The 19336-nt window shown below is 42.1% G+C and overlaps 1 protein-coding gene and 1 long non-coding RNA gene across 2 annotated transcripts; one reads left to right on the top strand and one right to left on the bottom strand.

Moving 5' to 3' along the window:
• Positions 1-93: 93 nt before the first annotated feature.
• On the bottom strand, positions 94-17630 carry ern1 (endoplasmic reticulum to nucleus signaling 1). Its single transcript, XM_053443015.1, has 22 exons — positions 17359-17630; positions 12571-12691; positions 10434-10467; positions 10176-10248; positions 9877-9949; positions 8396-8518; positions 7500-7601; positions 7151-7412; positions 6500-6578; positions 5959-6118; positions 5471-5583; positions 5144-5338; positions 4651-4909; positions 4472-4562; positions 4181-4370; positions 3753-3852; positions 3422-3621; positions 3130-3277; positions 2865-2992; positions 2269-2392; positions 1508-1575; positions 94-1420 (listed from the first exon to the last, which is right to left on the bottom strand). Exons 1-22 carry the CDS (start codon positions 17437-17439, stop codon positions 866-868), a joined length of 3279 nt encoding a protein of 1092 aa, XP_053298990.1. The 5' UTR covers positions 17440-17630; the 3' UTR covers positions 94-865.
• LOC128458250 (uncharacterized) lies at positions 17530-19019 on the top strand. The gene is made up of 4 exons (XR_008342003.1): positions 17530-17987; positions 18083-18152; positions 18356-18398; positions 18584-19019. It is a non-coding gene; the product is annotated as an uncharacterized LOC128458250 (long non-coding RNA).
• The last annotated feature ends 317 nt before the right edge of the window (positions 19020-19336 follow it).

Below are 19336 nucleotides of genomic sequence, written 5' to 3'. Positions count from 1 at the left end.
CATAACTGAGAAAAAAGAATAATTTCAGATTTGATTTGTTTTATTTTCCTCATTCCCATTTTAAAATGCAACAAAATCAACGTGAAAACAGTCTTAGTATAAAAAATAGAATTTAATATGCATGTCATCAACTTCACTTTGAGACCCTTTGAGAAGTAATCATACACAAGCTTTCTGCAGCCTGACCCCTGCACTCATCTGATTAAATAATCACATGAAGATAAAATCCTCTGCTGTATTCGGACAACGCCCTGAACACCCTTTGGAACAGTCCACGCTTACTTGACCCTCAATGAGTCAGCAAAAAAGTCTTAAGGGACAAAAGAGAAGCGGTCTAGCAGCTTTAAGTGGAATTAAGCACATTTAGCATATTCAATTTTTAAAGATCTGTACCCATATAGCACAGTGATGCTAAAAAAATAAACAAGGCACATCGGCCACATAAAAGATTTATCATCGATGATTTAAGTTTCGAATCAGTCTATATAAAAATATACATATAGCCCCTGTACAGTGACCAGGCTCACTCAGAAATGCAACATTGCAAAATAAAATTACCCACATGTTCAACAATACCCCGGCATGTTTTTGCTCAGTCCAGGTACAAGAAATTGTCCGGTCACACCCTCCCGGGTGTCTGACCTCGTCTGGGCAGAGGCAGTCTTATGGACGGTTCTGTCGGGGAAAATTTTGACCCCGGTGAGCAGAAGGCACTTAAACCAGAGAGGTGCAGCTGCTGCTCCTGGCAGTGGATCCCAGGCACTGCAGGCCTGGTCCTCACAAAGGCTCAGAAACTACGCCCCCCGATTCGTCCACTCGATAAAAGGCAATGCTCCCGTCTGTGCTGGGTCCGAGTGACTCCAGTTCACACTGGATCATTTTCCAGTGTAGGAGGATTTGGCAGTGTGTGCATTTCCGACTGAATGGATTCTATTTGCATCTCTGGGGCAAATGTGGAGTTCACTGCTGTGTTGTGTTGTTGACTGTGGCAGTCAGTTGATGGTGCTGACGCTTCTGGCCTCACAGTTTGAACGGGCAAATGTGAAGATACAGGCTCATCTGGTGAGGTGGAGGGTTCTGATTCAGCCGGCGTGACGTGACAGACCTGCACTGGCTTGGATGAATGGGCAGGTTCCAGGGGCTGTGAGACGGTTGGTGATGTGTGTGTTGGCAGGTGTTGAGTGCTTTGCTCATTTTGTCTTTGTGGCCCTCTGTGTGTGTGCTGGGCCTGTGTTTTTGCAGGCTGCATTGCAGTAGAGTAGTAAGGCAGGAACGGCCTCTCAGGCGCACAGGTCCACATGGCCAGGTAGGTATGCATCAGCAGGTGGGGGAAGCGGGAGGTGAAGTACGAGACAAAGTCATCTGGTATAGAGCCCAACGTCTCCTGTACCTCAGCAGGTAACTCTCGGTAATGGTGTTTCTGTTGAGGAAAGCAACATATTAAATGTCAAGGTAGAAAACAGTTTCATCTTTACACCAAATAGTAGCTTCGAGAATACACGCTTACCTTGTTTCTCATCGCACGCAGCAGGTCTCTGACCGACCCGCCCTTATAAGAGCGAAATTTCCGCAGATCTGCCAGAGAAAGAGAAAGGACATCAGGAAGTGCTGATTTGACCCAGCTGTGTTTCTATTCATCATTTACCAGAAGAAGTCAAACTGACTGATCAGTGAAAATTTGGAATTGTAAGAACAGAAAGGTGAGATGTGTTAGATTTGTGTTTAATCCAGATAACATCTGATGTCTGTGATTCTTCAAATGGTAGACAATAAAAATGTGTATAGTGCAAAAACAATTAGCTAGTATTAATAAAGGTTATTTGTAAATTTAGGAGAATGCCATAGCATGTAAGTCTTTATAACACCATAAAAAGCTCACATTTACTAATCTGCACTTTCAAAACAAAATGATAACCATGACTATCTGGGCCATTGGTTTTATTCGTCATTAAAAAAAAGTGCAAAGTTCAGAGATAAGTAGTAAAAGAAAATATCATAGGGTGGTGGCACAGGGTGCGGTGGCAATGCAGTCAGATCACCAACACTCCCTTATGTACTCGTGGCATGATTCAGTACTCTTACAAATGTACATCAGGCCTGTAGCTGAGTATTCATCCAACTACCTATTTAATAATAATAATAATGTCAATTCGTGCAGGGCAATGCTTTAAACCCAAGTTTCATGCAAGTGAACAAACAGGACTACTTTCCACCATGTGGTTCCTGGTACTTGTATTTGACATGTTTCACTTTCAGCCAGTGTCCTACCTGTCTGCAGAGGCACTGTGATGTGCTCCCTCCAGTCACCCTTGACAACAGCCCTCCCCCCTCTCTCCAGCTGTCTCACGATTGGTCCGTCCAGAAGCTCCTTTTCTATTCTGTCACTTACATCCTGCGAGCAACCACAAAGAAAGAAAGTGTTATGAGTTTCAATGACTATGGCAGACAAAAGCTGTTATGATACAGGAAGTCTCTATTTCAGAAGAAAATGGTTCACATTTCTATAACTGAAGGTGTCAGCAACATGCTTTTCAGTTCACCAGGTTCATATTTGGCTGTAAAAAAACAGAGAACATGGTTTTTACACCTCCTGCAATCATTTGAGTTGTTGGCTTGTGAAGAATCAGCTCTTTACACAGTGCGATAAAGACAGCCTGGCATCACTCTCCAGATTTAATTAAAACAGGCTGGATTTGTGATGAAGTTTATTATGAAAAATGTGGATTACAACAATTTTGAAGAAGCCTGGTAGTACAAGATGTGATTTGTGAGAGCAGAGGTTTATACCACATTTGGGGGAAGCCTTAAAAATGTTATCTTTAGAATAAGCAGTGAAACTGGAAGAGGAGTTCAAAAAAAGTAACCTGGAAGAACTGCAGCTCCTTCTCCAAGATCCAGAAGAAAGGGTGCTTGAGAACGCTCTCAGCTGAGGGCCTCCGGTGCGGCTCTATGCTCAACATCTGCTCTATTAGATCTTTGGCTACAATGTCCCCTGTAAGTCATACAAACAATCATATATTTTAGTCACCAAATAAGAATCAAAAAATCTGCACCAAACACATCCACGCTACCCGATTGTTATATTGATTTGGAATTCAGAGACAACCAAACCAGAATTTCGATCCTCACCGTGTTTTTCAGTCTGTAGATGATCGAGGCTGTAGGTGCCGAGCAGAATGTTTGCTTGCCTCTGCAGAGACTTGCCAAAAGGGTGGCTTCCCAGGGACACCACGTAGTAAAACACACAACCAGCCGAGAAGATATCAACAGCGCACGTCTGTGAGGGAAAGTAAAAAGGAAGAGTTGCATGTGATGAAGCTGAACAAAATGGCCCTGGGCCGGTGTCTGTTTAATCAACCTCCACGGCTAAAACGTTTACTGTCCCCGGGCAAGTGATTATCAGACTTTGACCATGACTCACCGGGTTGTCTTTGCAGTCCTCACTGAGAACTTCAGGAGCGATCCAGCCCTCAGTGCCCGGCACCCCAGACCGTCTACTGAAGCTGTGGCGGCCCACTGCGAGTTTCTTACACAAGCCGAAGTCTGAAATCATGGCCCGGACCCGACCATGGGCGTTGGGCATGGACACCAGGATGTTGTGTGGTTTCAGGTCTCGGTGGACTGAAGGATGAACGGGAGAGGAGTAAAGCACAGGGTGTCAGCTACGTCAGTGGTGTATTTAGAGTTTGGTTATATATATAACCCAATAATATTGAGAATGTGAAAGTCACTTCAGATTCACAGATGGATACCTATGTTGAGAGAGTGCAGATGTGCCAGTCCTGACAAGGTCTGCTGAAGCAGCACGACAGGCTTGAGTCCATGACGGTCAAAATCTTTCCTCTCCACATACTAGAAAGATAAAGACGACAATCAGGAAGTTAAAAAAACTAAATTTATTAAATTCAATTTAGCATGGGGGGGGGGATATTTTATTTATTAATGCTCTGTGAATAATGACATTGACAAAAGACAAATAATTGTGGCTACCCCTTCCCCCCCACTTACAATAGACCTGTGTACTAATGACACAGAAAAGGTAGTGCATCATTATGGAAACATTGACTGAAATAAAGCTGCTAAAACCAAAATACTTGAATTTTGCAGAAGAACAACACACAATTAATTCCAAAGAAATACTGAGGTGATCAACTCAGTGATTGATAAAGCCATTCATTACCTCCTGAAGCGAAGCAGCACACAGCTCTATGGCGATGTACTGGAACTGACGGTCCCTCTCGGTGCAGAAGTAGCGGATGACATTTGGATGCTCGTCCGACTCCCTCAGCAGCTGAACCTCTCGGTCTGCAAAGCTGAAGCACTCTGGGAGAATTCTCTTCACTGCCACTTGACGGTTGTCAAACTGACCCCTTGTGGAGAAAGAATGGAAATACAACGTGGTAAGGTTCTTCAGTGTATAACAAATTTAACAAAAGTTATGAATAACTATTGATTAGTTGTTTAGACTTACTTGTATACGATGGTTCCTTCAGCACCATGACCCAAAACCTCTTTGGGATGAAAAGTTATGTTGCCCACTCTGACAATATTTGAGTCTTCCTCTGCAAGATCAATTTAAACAGTGAGAACTTTGAAACAGGTTTTAAAAATTTAATTGGGAATGCAATTTTAATCCAGCTAAAATGTTACCTCCATCTTCATGCTCATTGGCTGAACTGCCCAACTCAGACACAGAAAGATTTGAGTGGTTGGAGGCGCGGGGGGTGACGTTGGGGCTGCTGTGGTCTGAGCATTCGGAGCGAGTGCGGGCCACTTCCAGGTAGTCGCTGTCTGGGGCCAATCCCACGTCTGCAGGGGGAAACGGCTGCTGTCTCTGGAGCAGGTCCAACCTTTCCTCCATCTGTCTCTGGAACTCCTGGTGCTGCAGCTGCTGCTGCTTGTTAACACTCTGTGGCAAGAGGAAAGAACACTGTGTTTAATTCCAAAATAACAAAACTAAGTGTCAGTGAAAAACAAAAACAAAAAATCCAACTTTATCCAATCAATCATCTCACCACCCCTAGATTCATTAAGTGACCCTTTGGAAGGATGTAACATATTTCCTAAAATGACAGCTTACATCCAACTACTTTCAGTGTTGGCAGCTACGCAACAGTCCACTAGGTGGTGATGTCGAACTTACTTGAGGGTAGGTGATCACAAAGGCCACCCACCCAGCCAGTAGGAAGGTGGAGAAGATGATTGTGGCCATGTCTTTGAGCATAGAGTCCATGGGAGCTTCTGGACGCACGGTGCGACCACCAGCCCCAGGTTCTTGGATTGATGTTCCAGGCGGAGGAGACGGGGGACCGTCATCCATACCACTATCATTCACCTTCTTCAACATGGTGGGAGAGGGGGTGGCAGAAGTGAGGACAGGGAGGAAAAGATTGAGAAAACCAGCACATGCTCGGTTATATCTGTAAAAACATCTAGCAAAATATCTCAAGTATCACACTCTGAAACAAACCTCCTCTACTTTCTTATCAGTGGTTGGGATGATGTTGCCTTGATTGCGAGGGAAGCTGTCAGGGAACTTCTCCAGGATCTTGGTGGGAGCTTCAGGGGGCGTCTCATGATGACCTGAAATGCATCATCAGGAGACACTGAATCATGGGCATTTGTCTGACCCACAAACCTTTGTTGTTATACACAACAACCAGCAGAGGGCAGTCTCAGTGTAACAATCAAAGTGCAACAAACCAGTCATCAGCCAAAACTTCAACATGCAATGTATAGTAATGAGAAGTTTTAAACACACAGTAACTACCATTTAGCAGGGTTTTCTTTATACATATAATATTTCAAAATAAATTGCTAAAGTGAAGCTTAAGACTTTCTGGGTGATGGTAGTGAAAGTCCGGTCTTCAGTATAACAGGTAAGACTGACAGTGAGAAGCTACACGACAATTAGACGACCTGCTATTTACACCTTTACAGTATCTACTATTCACATACCTATTAGGAGCAGGTAGTTCCTCATGAAGTTGATGCGGTTTTGCTCCCGAAGCGCAGGTTTGAACTTGACACTGGTGCTGGGTGTGATGACACACTCCTTGTCCTCTTCAGTTTCCTTGCTATTAGGACCCTCCAGCATGGGAAAGGTGCTGCCACGAGGCTGTGGAGACACACACAAAACTGTTAAGGAGCTCAGATGATTTTCTTTCCAGATGACTCTAAATATGATAGAAAAAGCAGTGGTATTCTTTTTAGAAAACTACTATTCAAGGGAAAAGGGCTTGTGACCAGGTTGATTTTAGCCTGGGCAAGCTATGACACAAATGAAACAGGATGTACGCATACAAACTCACTGGCATACCTAGAAGCCACTCACCAAAAAGGGAAGTGTAATTAACAAACATCGTAAAAAGATCAATTACAAAGGAAAGTGTTAGCACTTACTAAACTCAAACATATTTGTTTTTTTATTATGTTTAATCTTCATGTCTCTATGTCAATTAACCACTTTTGCTTGAATGAAAATACACATGTAACTCACCACCACAGTGACTCCATCATGCACCAGGGAGGGAGAGGCGTACAGACTGGTAGAGTATTTACCCACATACAAAGTGGCCCTGGAAGAGAACAAACACAGTCCAACCATTGGTAACATTAGTGCAAAAGTACATTCTTCATGATAATACATAACTGATACTTCTATTAATACAATCTCGAGAACAGTGAGTACATTCACCATTACCAATTCGAAATTCACAAGAGTTTTAAGAGTTCCTTGTCACTTCCCTAAATAGATCAAATCTTCTCAGTGAATCAACCACTGAAAGTCCCGTGTCATTTTCAGCAGAAGCAGGTGTGAACACAGTATATACGAAGAAAACAGGGCTGCAGTGTGAATCTAGAATTGAACAAAGTTCTCCAGCACCCATTCGTTAGTCTAGACACCATCCCAACATTAAGCAATCTGACATTAATCCTAAAACTTAAGACAGCGAAGCTTTAAACACATTGAATAAATCTCTCTAATCCTATTTTCTGAAACGTAATCAAGAGCATAAATGGTACAAAAAAAATATTGTTTTAGCTAATATCTTACAAAGTAAATTACAAATTAAAAAGTCATAACAAACATAAAAATAAAAGCCCACATAGACGGACCTCAGTCAGTCATTATACTCAGTCTGCTTACATGAACTTATTCTTTGGCTTCTTCTCTTTGGGAAATGGGTATTTCCACTGCGTAATGCGGCCGACCTCTCCTGACATGAAAGTGAGGTAACGCAGGGTTTCCACGGCCACGTTAGTGTGGGGAACTTTGCGGAGGCCCTCGCGCTGCCAGATGTACATGGCCACCACTGGAGAGTTGTAGTTCTGAACCCACTGAACGTCTCCAGATTCACTGTCCACAGTCACCACAAGGCCATCGCCGTTGGACACAAAATGAGCCATCTCTGTGGGGAGCCAAAGAGTGGACATGTGATTGGCACCGTCTGCAGAAACTACAGCTACAGATGAGGCAGAGTGTCTGAGGGTCTTACTGTATTTAGTGTCATCATCAGGAAGGGTGGAGGCATAGTCTGAATAGGTGGCATTCCAGCGCAGCTCTCTACTCTTAGTGTCATACATGGTGATGGTATACTCTAACAAGCAGATGAACAACAGAGATTTATCCACACGGGAACAACATTTCTACTTCTTTCCTTATGTAACACATTCAAAAGCCCGTCTCAGAGTATCCATTTCTTGGTGTAAAAGCAAAGTGGTGTTAATTTACTTTTGTTCAGATAGGGATTCATAGAATAAGATATGTGGAGCAACTGTGAAACACAATCCTGCATATGTGGTGTAAGTATTCAGTTTGCAAGCCTGCAATTGCTGTCCCAAGCTTTCTCAGATGTTAAGCACTGTAGGAGAAAATTGGGGGTTTGGTTGTAAATAAAGCTCCTTTTCACTAAACTCACTAACATTTGGCCTTTGTCTGCAATGGGAATGGAAACAATCAGCATTCACTTCAAGGTGAAATGACTCATAAGAAGACTTATTTGTTCTTCTATATTTTAGCAGTCTAGATGCAGTCAACATTATGGACCTATGAACCTATGCGTGTTGGCGCATAAATAGCCATAAATGTTTGTGTATTTATTGTTTTTCTAGGAAACACTGTGGAACAGCAAGGTGAGAGAGCTTCTCATATTCCGGCACCTTCCTGACGTCAAACATGATTCACCAGGGGAAAAAACAAAGGGGCAAACTCCTCTACTGGCAATGGGAGAGGACTAGATCGCCCTTTTAGTTAAAAAAAAAAAAAATGGGTAAACCGGCTTAGAGGTGTCAGTGTTTGCCATCTGGATTTATAGCATGAAAGATAATTAGGCTTGTTGATTAGCCAAATCAAATCAATAGCTGATTGGGTTGAAATAAAGTCAGTTTTTACCTGTGCGTCCCAGATAAAGAAGAGATGAAGAGGGACACAGCATCTCAGCAAAGGATGAAGTCAGGGTCTGTTGCTTCTCACCAGTCAATAGGTCCACCACATACCACAAGTCTTGCTTCTTACCTGTTTATGATCACATACACAACCACACAGAAAAAATTATCCACCCTTACAATTACAGCATTCATATTGTTCTTGGCAAAAGCACGAGCATGTCAGTTTTCATATCTATGTTATTATAAAACACAGCAATTGGCAATAAAACAATATTAATAATAATCACAATTTTCTTTTCATAAATAGAAAAAAGTATTAACAGTTAAATTTATTAATATAATGTTTACATGAGGTACACAAACACAGGAGGTATAATAATTGATAAACCTCAGATTAGTGAAATGTTTTCTGTCCATCTCTGTTTAGAAGAGTTTAATAACTTCACTCAGGAGTTAACTTACTCAGGAGTAATTCTTTAAACTTGTAATTTAAATAATGTGATATTTATCAGGATAATTATCAATAAACTGAAATTCAACTTTTTAATTTGCTGCCATGTGGCCCGGGCCTACTTTGTTTGACAGTATAATTCTGGTTTAGCTGCTGCTACCTGTATTTACTCTTAAAACGGACACCCACTGCATGCAGGTCTGCCCTGGGAGAGAGATATGGTGTGGTGTTTTATCTGAGGTCTAATCACACCAAAAACATTTCAGATTTAAACCTATCTAAAGAAAACTGACGTGGCTATTTTCAAGAAACTGTCAAACTGACCAAATGGGAGCACAATGTACAAGCCCAGCCAGGCAGAATAACATGCAGCCATTGAACCTTCACAGTGATGGGTGTTACCATTCTATCGTTCCACGTCCTCTTTTGTCTTTTGTCATCTCAACTGTCAATCCAGGGAGCGGCAATCAAACATAACTATTACAGATTAACAGTTAAACCATGAATAGGGAAGCAACCCCTTGATTCAAACATTTTATTAACTGTGGGATTCTCTGAGGATTAAGATTTGGCCTGAGCATTTTCCTCAAACTGAGGTTGAAAGAGCGACCATCCACACCAGTGGCCTTTTCAGACCTTTGCTTCGCCAAACATTTTAATCCTGGCAGCATTGTCAGATGAATGAAAACAAAAGCTTCACCGATCACGACAGTAGGGAGGCAAATGTCACCCACTATCCTCCGCTAGCTGTTGTTAATTCAAAAGAGCACAGGCTGTGGTCGGAGGTTGAGTGGAAGAGAAAGGTACCGCAACGTATTCTGTCAAAGCCAGATAACACCAGCCTCATTTATGTGAGGAGACGCACTGGGACATGGACTGCACACGTTTGTGGATAAGGAAATTCATGGCCGCAATTAATTTCAGTCTCACAATCAAAGGGTTCAAAATGCCAGTGCTCAGTAGGCAAGGAGCGTGCAGCATACAGAACCACATGTTGTCAAAAGGCATAATTTCAATTTGAGAGGCAGCCATACCAGTGTAAAGGACGCCATCAGAGCTGCGACAGGGAGAAGCTTGGACCAACTCAGGGATAGTGAATGGCAATTTCTGTTTGGGAGACATGAATCCACGTTAGCTAGCCACAACACTGCGTATGTCGTTATAACGTAGATATGGGGAACATCCTTAATGCTCCCCCCACAGCTACAACTTCAGAATGAGGGTGCATTATTTTCAGCCTGACACATGTGTTTTACTATAGAAAAGGGAACTGAAGAGTATTTCTTGCTCAAGAGGGGAGATCAGAATCCGTGATTAATTTATTTCCTCTTACTGTGAGGCCTTCGCTGTTCTTCCCTCCCAGAGAGTAAAGGCTACCATCATTTGGGTCAGGCAGAAACGCTGGCCTGGGGGAGAGAGGAAAGAAGAAACTGCATCACATCTTAAGCCGAGGTAAGTAAGAGTATTTGAGCAATAAGTCTGAGTCAGAAACAAGACAAGCTCAACAGGTTACTACATTCATTTGCATTCACCAACTGAATGAGGACATATGCGAGTGTTCCCATGCAGAAAATAACTCAAGGATACTTACTCAGCCACGTGTGTGGGGACCTGAAGAACTGGATCTGTGAGGAGAGTGAAGGAGACAAGATAGACAAGAATATTAGACAACAATGGAATCCATGACTATTGGCTGTTGGGTAAGAGAATGACATGAACACCGGTGACATTCGTCCACACTGAAGACAAAGTCCAAATGAACCTGATTCCCCTGTGGCAAACACGAAAAGGCAAACAGTCATGTTGGCAAACTGCTCATAAAAGAGGCATGTAACATCATTTGGGACAAAAAAATTGATTGTTCTGAGGGAGATCATATCTGACTATTCAGCTGGAGGATGACCCTGGATATCCCACAAACAGACACACAAAAGCAGCTGGGTCACTCCAGAAAGCACAGTTCACTATCGTCCTTAATAAAAGAGATGGTGATTATTTAAGATAAAAGTCTATGGGGAGGTAAAGTGAAATTTTAAATCTACACTTCACTGAACTAAAATGAGATGAAGAAGTGCTTGAGGAAAGGCACCATATAAATAGATTTCATTACCCAATAAAAGGTTATGGATAAGATAATTAATACTACACTGCTAAACTGGGCATCCATCAGAGAACGGCAATTGGTTTGCTTGAAATCTATTTATCTATAGATTATCTACATTGTGTAGAGGTAAAAAAAATGCCAAAGTGATTCTTTAAACCAATTACAATGGCTCTTTAAGAGGTGAGCTAAACTGTGAGGACCACACCTTCATGGCTAGAAGACAAACACACAGCTCCCTGCAGTGTGAACATACAGGGCGTGGACCAGATGGTGCTGATCCGTGTGGAGGTGCCTGAAGGGGTCAAAATAGCAGTGGGGGGGGGGGGGCCAGGATTACCAATGCGGATGACTGTTGTGTTTCATTCATTAGATGATTTAATTACAGCGGCTGACGACAAAACAATGGTTTTCTGTGTTGCAGAATAAGACGTTAACAAGGTTGGCTTAAATACAAATATATGTTTGCAACGCCAACGAGGAGTGACATGCAAACATGATAGGACACCCATGTGGGCTGATCTGTACCGGCTTGGTCCAGGGTAAACATTTCTGCATCCCCATTATCATGTAGGTGTATGGTTTCCTGACTAGAGCACAACAAAAACAACAGGTGTGTGCAAAGCCTGGTGCAGAACTCTGCAAATTTATATTCAACAGCTCTTCCAGGAAAACAGCCGATGCGGAGGAAGCAGCCTCTCCTGATTATTAATGATTTGGGAATGAGGTGCAGCCAACCAGGACTTGTAAACTCAAATCTCTTTCATCTACTGTAGTTTTTAGCGCGGTACTAGTGGGGAAAATGTAAGAAACTGCATCTTAAAATCAGGAGTTTTACATTAGAGATATTACCTTCTAGAAACAAGAGTAGTTTTTCTTAATATGTTTTCCAATAGCACTTCAGTTAATCTTATCTCATGAAATCTACTCTCATGTAATGCTTACATTAACATGTTAACCACAGTACATGCTGCGTGTGCAGGTGAAACTATAGTGAACGTGCTTACCCTTGCCCACTCTTGACCTTGATTACAGGCTATATTTGCCCCTCTCTCCGTTAATAATTAACCTGTTTCCATGCCTAACAGCAACATCTCGCAGCATTATCCTCCAGTAGGACTTGAACACAAGATTTAATCCCGGGAAATGTTTCCTACAGCTAAAAATAGAAATAGAAATCCCTCACTGGTACATTCTTTAACAAAATAGACAACAGGAATTAGTATTTCAATTATCAACCATCTGTTGGTTTATCAACATGATAGAAAATAAAGGCTTTACTAAATGTGGTGGAAACAAACCCTAAACAGTATTAGAGCATATGTGTTGCAGCATTAAAAGTAGAATCACGTTTGACTTGTTAGATCTATACTCTGGTGGTAGGTACACAGATTGTGCTTTTACATACAACGTTTTTTATAACTATAAAAGTTGATATTGGTGACGCTGCAATTGCTTTGAATAGGGGTCCTGCACTTAAGTTTGGTCTGTGGTGGAGGAGGGATCTCAATTTCTTCCCTGTGGCGGCACACAAGGACACGTTTTGGTTTGGCAAATGTAACCTGAATAAGACACTGTGCCTTCAGCCAGTCATACAAACAATTCAACCCTAGTGCTCTCCTCTTACCTTCTTTCAGTGTCCATTTGATAGAGCCTGATTTCTTGTTAACAGCATGTAGGTTTCCATCCAGGGTGGACACAAAGAGCAGGCTTTCAGGGAGGGAAACTGTGCCAGCACTGCAGAACCCCTACAGAAAGACACCCACACACAAAAATAAAACAGGATGCATGTGGTGATAAACAACCATATTTCTATTCAGCACTAAAATATTTATACAATGTATTTAAAATACGTATGCTTTAAAACGATCACATAATCAAGTTTGTTGAACAGGCATGAGGGAGCATGATAGTTCCCACTTAAATCCACAGGTACGGTCAAAATGTGTGCAACTGCATTAGGGTTGTGAATAATGACTTCAACCACTAATCACTCAGACATCATTTAACTTCACACACACACATCAGGATCAAAGAGGAAGAATATTCACACACCGATATGAAGGCATCTTGCAGCCGATCCTTTGTGTGACAAATGTTAGTGCATTCTGGAAAGAGACACCTGCTATCATCACCCTGGTACAGTTAGCTTTAGCTAGAAGGGAGGAGGGTGGTGTGCTGCCCCGAGCAGCCGGTCCCTTTGGCTTGCTTTACGAATAAATTAACCTCAAATCAATACATTACAATGACAGTGGAAGAAGAAGATACCATGAAGGGACTGACTAGCAAGGTGACTGATTGGGGCTTCGATACTGAACGAGCTCTGTCAGAGGATTTTAAGTAACAGCTGGAGCTACAGCGCTGCAACTTGGTAGAAGGCAAACTTCCCTTGAGCACATGTGCATTTGCATGTTTTATACTTTACTCAATCTACAACACAGCATTCACTTCAGTGGTGGTTTGGCCTTTTTCAAGATTCAAGATTTTTTATTATCAAATGCACAACAATAACATTCTGCAATTAACTGATTGAAAAGATCACTGCATCTTCACCGTGCACAGGCGAACAGTGAACTGCCAGGCCATATGAGAACCTGTGTTTCCAGGATCTTTCACTCCCACTCAGACATACAGGGAAGATAAGCAGACATGTGAACACAAGGGTGGATGGGTGCAGTAGGACAGACAGTCATGGATAGTCCATGTAACCAGGAGGCAAGAGACACACAAAGGAAAAAACAAACAAAAGAAACCCAGAGAAAACAAATGAACCAAAAACCACTACGGCAGCTAAGTGACCCGCCCTCATGACTTGGCTTATGCCAGAATTAACAAGTACGTGGGTGACCTGTGCTCCACTCACCCACTATGGAATTTCTTAAAACATTGCTCTTGATAACCACCAGTCGTGCAGGAAGAGTTCCAGTGGTGGAGCCTGAGAGCTGTGACTGACCACCAAACCAAAGGAAATCAGATGACCTCAGCCAACCCTTTACTGTTCTTCTTCAAAATGATAAGCAAACAGAACACACAAGCTTCCCATATAAAAGATTTGAAGACTCTGAACGCAGCTCAAGAAATCTAACAGTTGTCCATGACTTACTTTTCAAACTGATTCCCACCCAACTTATGATTTGACATCAGCCCCTCTCAGTTGCCTACGATTAGGATCAGCTCTGAAACGAAAACCTGGGAGTGCCATCTTTACTGAGTCTTAGAAACTTTGGGCGGCTGAGACAAACATCAATCTCAAGCTGAATCATCCCAGTATTGATCAACATCCCTGGCTTATCCCTCTGAACAGGTCCCCAGGGGGTGATGTAAATATCCCCTTACATATAGTGTAGATGACCAGTTTCTAATTACTAACACACACCTCTGAGCATTAATCCAGGATTTAAGAAAGATGGGTGGAAGTGCAATTACACCAAGCACAAACAAATCGGCCAGAGCTATTAAATAAAGCCTCAGTATGTGGTACAGTGAGCACAAACATCACCACTCAGGGTTTTTTCTCTTGGTCATGTTTCTTCAGTTTAAATTTGGGAGAATGCTTGCATGTGGTAACTGGCTGGACAGAAACGGAGGCAAAGACAATCTGATGAACTGCACGTTTCACACAAAGAGACAGAGTCTATCCATATTTGCCTAAAGAACCCCTGTGGTAGTCTCACATCTTATACAAGCATTGGAGTCAATATTGTGCACCTGCGACTGTTCCCACTGGGCTGCCTGCAAAGCTGCGAGCATCACACAACTGCACTGAAAGAATCATAACTAATATGCCCCCACCCACTGAAAGCCCCGCTATAGCCTCTGTCAGGCTTTTTGGTTTCGCAAGCAAATAACTTTGTGAACATCTGTTAGTCTGCTTGTTTTGGATGGACACTGATATTCCTATAACTGCTGAATCTTGCTCAGTGTTTGTCTTCAGAAACATCTAGTTTACAATGTCTGGCTGCTTAGAGTAATTGAGGAGGTGAGTTATAAAGCTTGTTACAACACTGGAACATCGAGAGCATTCCCTCTCACTTCCTTATTCTGTGTGTAAAACAAAATAATTTGTGGTGTTGTGTAAGCCAGATACATAATGAGAGCAGAACTGAGCGAAACAGAAGTCTTGGCAAGTTCTGAGGTCTTCGCTTTCCTCTGCGTCTTAAAGCTGTAAATAAAATCACTCGTCTCAGAGGAATGACAATTGTAAGGGTGAAGAGATGAATCAGACACAGGCCTTAAAGTCCTGACAACAGTGTCTTTAAGAGACAAAATCTCATATTTCTAGATATTATTCATAAAAAAAGTATCCTAATTTTAACTCAAAATATATTAATTGGGTCCAAACTGGAACATAATTTCTGTTGAAGAGTGGCACAAACTCACAGCCTCTACTCATCTGGAGCAAGCAAGATTCAACACAGGAACCAAGATAAGATACCAAGAAATGTTTTTCTCACCTCTTTACTTGTGTTAGAGGATGTAGCGCAGCAACACGTGTTTACAAGTTAAAAAAAAAAAAAACTTTCTGCACATGAGGAAATGTGAGCAAAATGCACCCTGATGATCCACCCGTCTTAAAATCTGACATGAAAGTGGCAATTTGAGTTGTGTAAATGATTATAGGGCTCAGGAATTTGATTTCCTTCACAGTCTCACCAGACAAAGAGTCTGTGATTGTTTGATGTCTGTTTTGGCGGAAACCAGTTGAGACATTTTGAAATCCTCCATGTCAACACAGGCACTATCAGTTGCTCTCTGCGTGGTCTTGCTTACAGTGGGGCGAGTGTCACATGTTGGCCGTCGCTCATGGCACACTCAGTCAAAGCACAGCCAATCTACTGTTGTGATAAGATAGTCAAAGATCACCACATCATTTTTAACCAAATCAGCATATCTTAGTTCAAACTGAACCTGACATTTTTGAAGAGATAAACCAAAGTGGTGTTGACCCTTTACACATAGTACTGTAAACTAGTTCAAAGTATGAATATTGGTGTTGTTTTGAAGGGTCCACCTACATTGGTCTCTCTCTCATTCACACACACACACACACACACACTATAGATAGCCTATCACCCTCACTACTCTAATAGACAGTCTAGCTGGCTAAGAGGAGAACCTGAGACATGATAGGAGATTATAAAGCTACTTTAATCTGCTGCCCAGCTGAAGTGGTTTAGTAGCTTGGTAGCCACTAGTCTCAGCTTCAAGCCTTTCTAGGGACCTGGATCAGTTTCACCAAGTTAGCTAGCTCCCTTTTGTACCAGCCACCAACACTGTGCAGCATGAAATTCGATAACGCCGCACCACTACCAGATTTATGTTACGATTGTAAATTCAGATGGCAGCCGGTAGAGTGAAAGTGTAAACCAAGTGATGATGACAGGGATGGGTAAGAACCATCGACTTTCCTGAATCAAGCCTCTACTTTAGCTGTCCTGAGGATGTCAATTCAAAGCGTATGTATTACTTAGCCCAATATCAAAGACCCTGTGGATTATCAACACAACCCAGTCATCAGGTTACGCTGCCTGGATTGCCATCTTTACAACATGCAGAACCCCAAATAATGTTTATTTTCAAGGCTACTGCTGGTGAACAAGCACTAGAACTAACAGCATATCGTCAAGCCTTCACCACAAGAGTTTGAATTTGCTTGTTTGTTAAATATGATTCCGAGATAAACAAAATCAAAAACATATGGTTCACACACAGGTTTGAGCAGCTATCCTTGTTAGGACACTGTATTGATTTCCATGCATTGTGGGACAGCAAAACTGAAACCCTAACTTTAACCTAACCACAACTCACATCTTACCCCGAACCTTAACCGTGCCTAACCCTAACTTTAACCTTACCCTAATTCATATTGTAGCCTGAAATTCAAACATAACCGGTTCAGGCCTAACCCTATATTTAACCTTAACCTTACACCACAACTCACAGCTTACCCCTGAACCTTAAACCTGACCAATCCATATGTTGCCCTAACTTTAATTGAACCACAACTCACAGCTTACCCCTGAACCCTAACTAGGACCTCAAAAATGACGTATGCCTCATTAGGACTGAGCTTTGGTCAACATGAGGTCCCTGGTCCTGGGAGGACAAGTGTTTATACTGGAAAAGGTCCAGAAGATAAACAAAAACGAGTAACACACACACTTATACACATACACACACACACAATCCTCTAGTAACCTATCACACTGCTCTTTCCAGCATGTGTAAACCTATGAGACCATTCTCTGCAGGATAGACACTTACACACATTTGGATAGACGACAATGTTTGTCTTGGACCTTCAACACTGAAGCGAGATAAACGGCCTGTGTTGGGGTTAAAATGTGGTTTAACGGGTAAACTCCGCGCTAACGTTATCCCAGGTTAGGCTAGCTTATCCGGTTAGCCCTCTTACCTTTTGTGGGAGACCAGCGCAGCAAAGCAACGCCAACAAGATGCACCACACCAGGGCCCGGCTGCTCACCGTCCAGTCCATGTTTCGAGGTCTCAAACCGGGGTAGACGAGTGGGTCCGGACGGCCGTCGACTACATAGAGAACGTGGATTTTTCCAGCTCACGAGTGGACGTTGTGAAATCTTTTTTTTTTTTTTTGTATCGGCGCTGTGGCAGTATAAGCTTTGATCCAGAACAGCAACGTTGGTGAGATCCGCTTCTTCCTGAAATGAGAACCGAGGGGGCTGGACTTTGGGACAGACGTCCACACGAGTGGAGGAGGGGAGACGTACAGCCGCTGTGGACCAATCAGAAGCGGCTCTGCTGACACCGGATGTGGTATAAACTCACATCCGGGAGGGACATTTCTTTCTGCAACACTCCTCTTGGAAGCATGCGTTCTCCGGGTCGACCTGCGCGACTCGAACTATTTGCCTTAAATATGGGAGTGAATCGCCAACTGGTTTTATCGACTAATCGTTATTACGGCTCAGGAGGTTGAGGAGAAATTAGATTTAATTTGATGAGGCGCTTAAAATCATGCGTGTACGAGCACTGGGACAAGGCCGCACCGGCCAGGAGAGTCGCATGGTAAAGTTAATGCTTTTTAAAGTCTCAGATTGCACTAAGTCAAAGTTTTAAATAGTTTTTTCTCCCTCTTACATGTATTTTAATGTTTTCCACAGAGCTGGCGATGAACTGGGATTGAGGCGATTGCCCACCCACACGTGGAGCTGCAGATCGAGGCCTGCTAAGGTGCGTTTCATTATTTATTATAAAGAACATTGTATATTATTTTCTTTCCTTGGAAGTTACGAGTGATGATTTCTATGCGTTAGACTTCTGATGTATAAATGAAGTTAACTTTTAATCTGACATGTTCCACTAACGCCATTCCAGAGTGTGTGTGTGTGTGTGTTAAATGTGTCTCACTCGTGCATTTTTATCTTCATATGCAGACGCTGTTGACGATTGGGGAATAATCTCTGCATTAACAACATGGTAAGTGTCTTTGTCTGAATTCTCCTTTTTTTTTTTTTTTAGATGATTATGTGTGATGATCATGATGCGTTAGACTTCTGATTGAATCTTGAAGACAATTTATCAACCTGACATGACCTGCGTACAGCATTTGAATGAACTGTATTTCAATAACATGCTCATTAAAAGTGTTTCCTCTGCTGCAGGCATCCGGCTGTGAAATGGTCCAGAACCCTGTAAAGGACAAGAGGACACCTTGGCTTATAATGGCTGCATTTCCTGATCTGTAAAAGTATCTGAATAAAGCATTGTTTTTAAACCTGTGTTGCTTGTGTAATTTCACTTTACATGTTTTGGTAACGTGGTTTTGTCTATGCACTCTTTGGAACCTGAGCGGCCTTTCCATTGGCCGCTCACAAAGGCCAAGAGCAGTGCGAGATAATCTCTTGTCATAACTGGAGTTTCTTGGCAACTTTCCCAAGTCTCTCTTTTTAAGCAAGGCACAAAATCTAAACACACTAAAGTAATATCTTTTCATGCAACTACATTAATGTAGGGAGAGAGAAAGTTGAAAGAGCCTATTAATGCTGACATTATGTCCTGTAGCTAAATAAATCTTAATCAAATGAACATTAGACTGTTGCTGTAAGTGGACATGTGAGTACGTGTCTTATATTGCATTATATGTTCAATGCATTTTGCTAATTGACATGTACAGCAGTTACATCTGCTTGATGTCATAATCAGACTGTTCTGTGATGTGTACAGAGTCGAGACATGAGTTGAATATTTTATTAGCAGCTTGTAGACAACCATAATCAAAGAAATATTGCTGCAACTTCTGCAATTGCTAAAAGATCTTCAAACAGTAAAATAATCTTTTTTTATGACCCTGTTTTTGTCAGAGACTTTGAAACATCCAGCTCATATAAATTATCACCTTTATAAGATCAAATTAT

This window comes from Pleuronectes platessa, chromosome 16, assembly GCF_947347685.1.
Source record: "Pleuronectes platessa chromosome 16, fPlePla1.1, whole genome shotgun sequence".
Lineage (NCBI taxonomy): Eukaryota > Metazoa > Chordata > Actinopteri > Pleuronectiformes > Pleuronectidae > Pleuronectes > Pleuronectes platessa.
The sequence above is the reverse complement of the archived record's forward strand: the minus strand, read 5'-3'. Positions and strand labels throughout refer to the sequence as shown.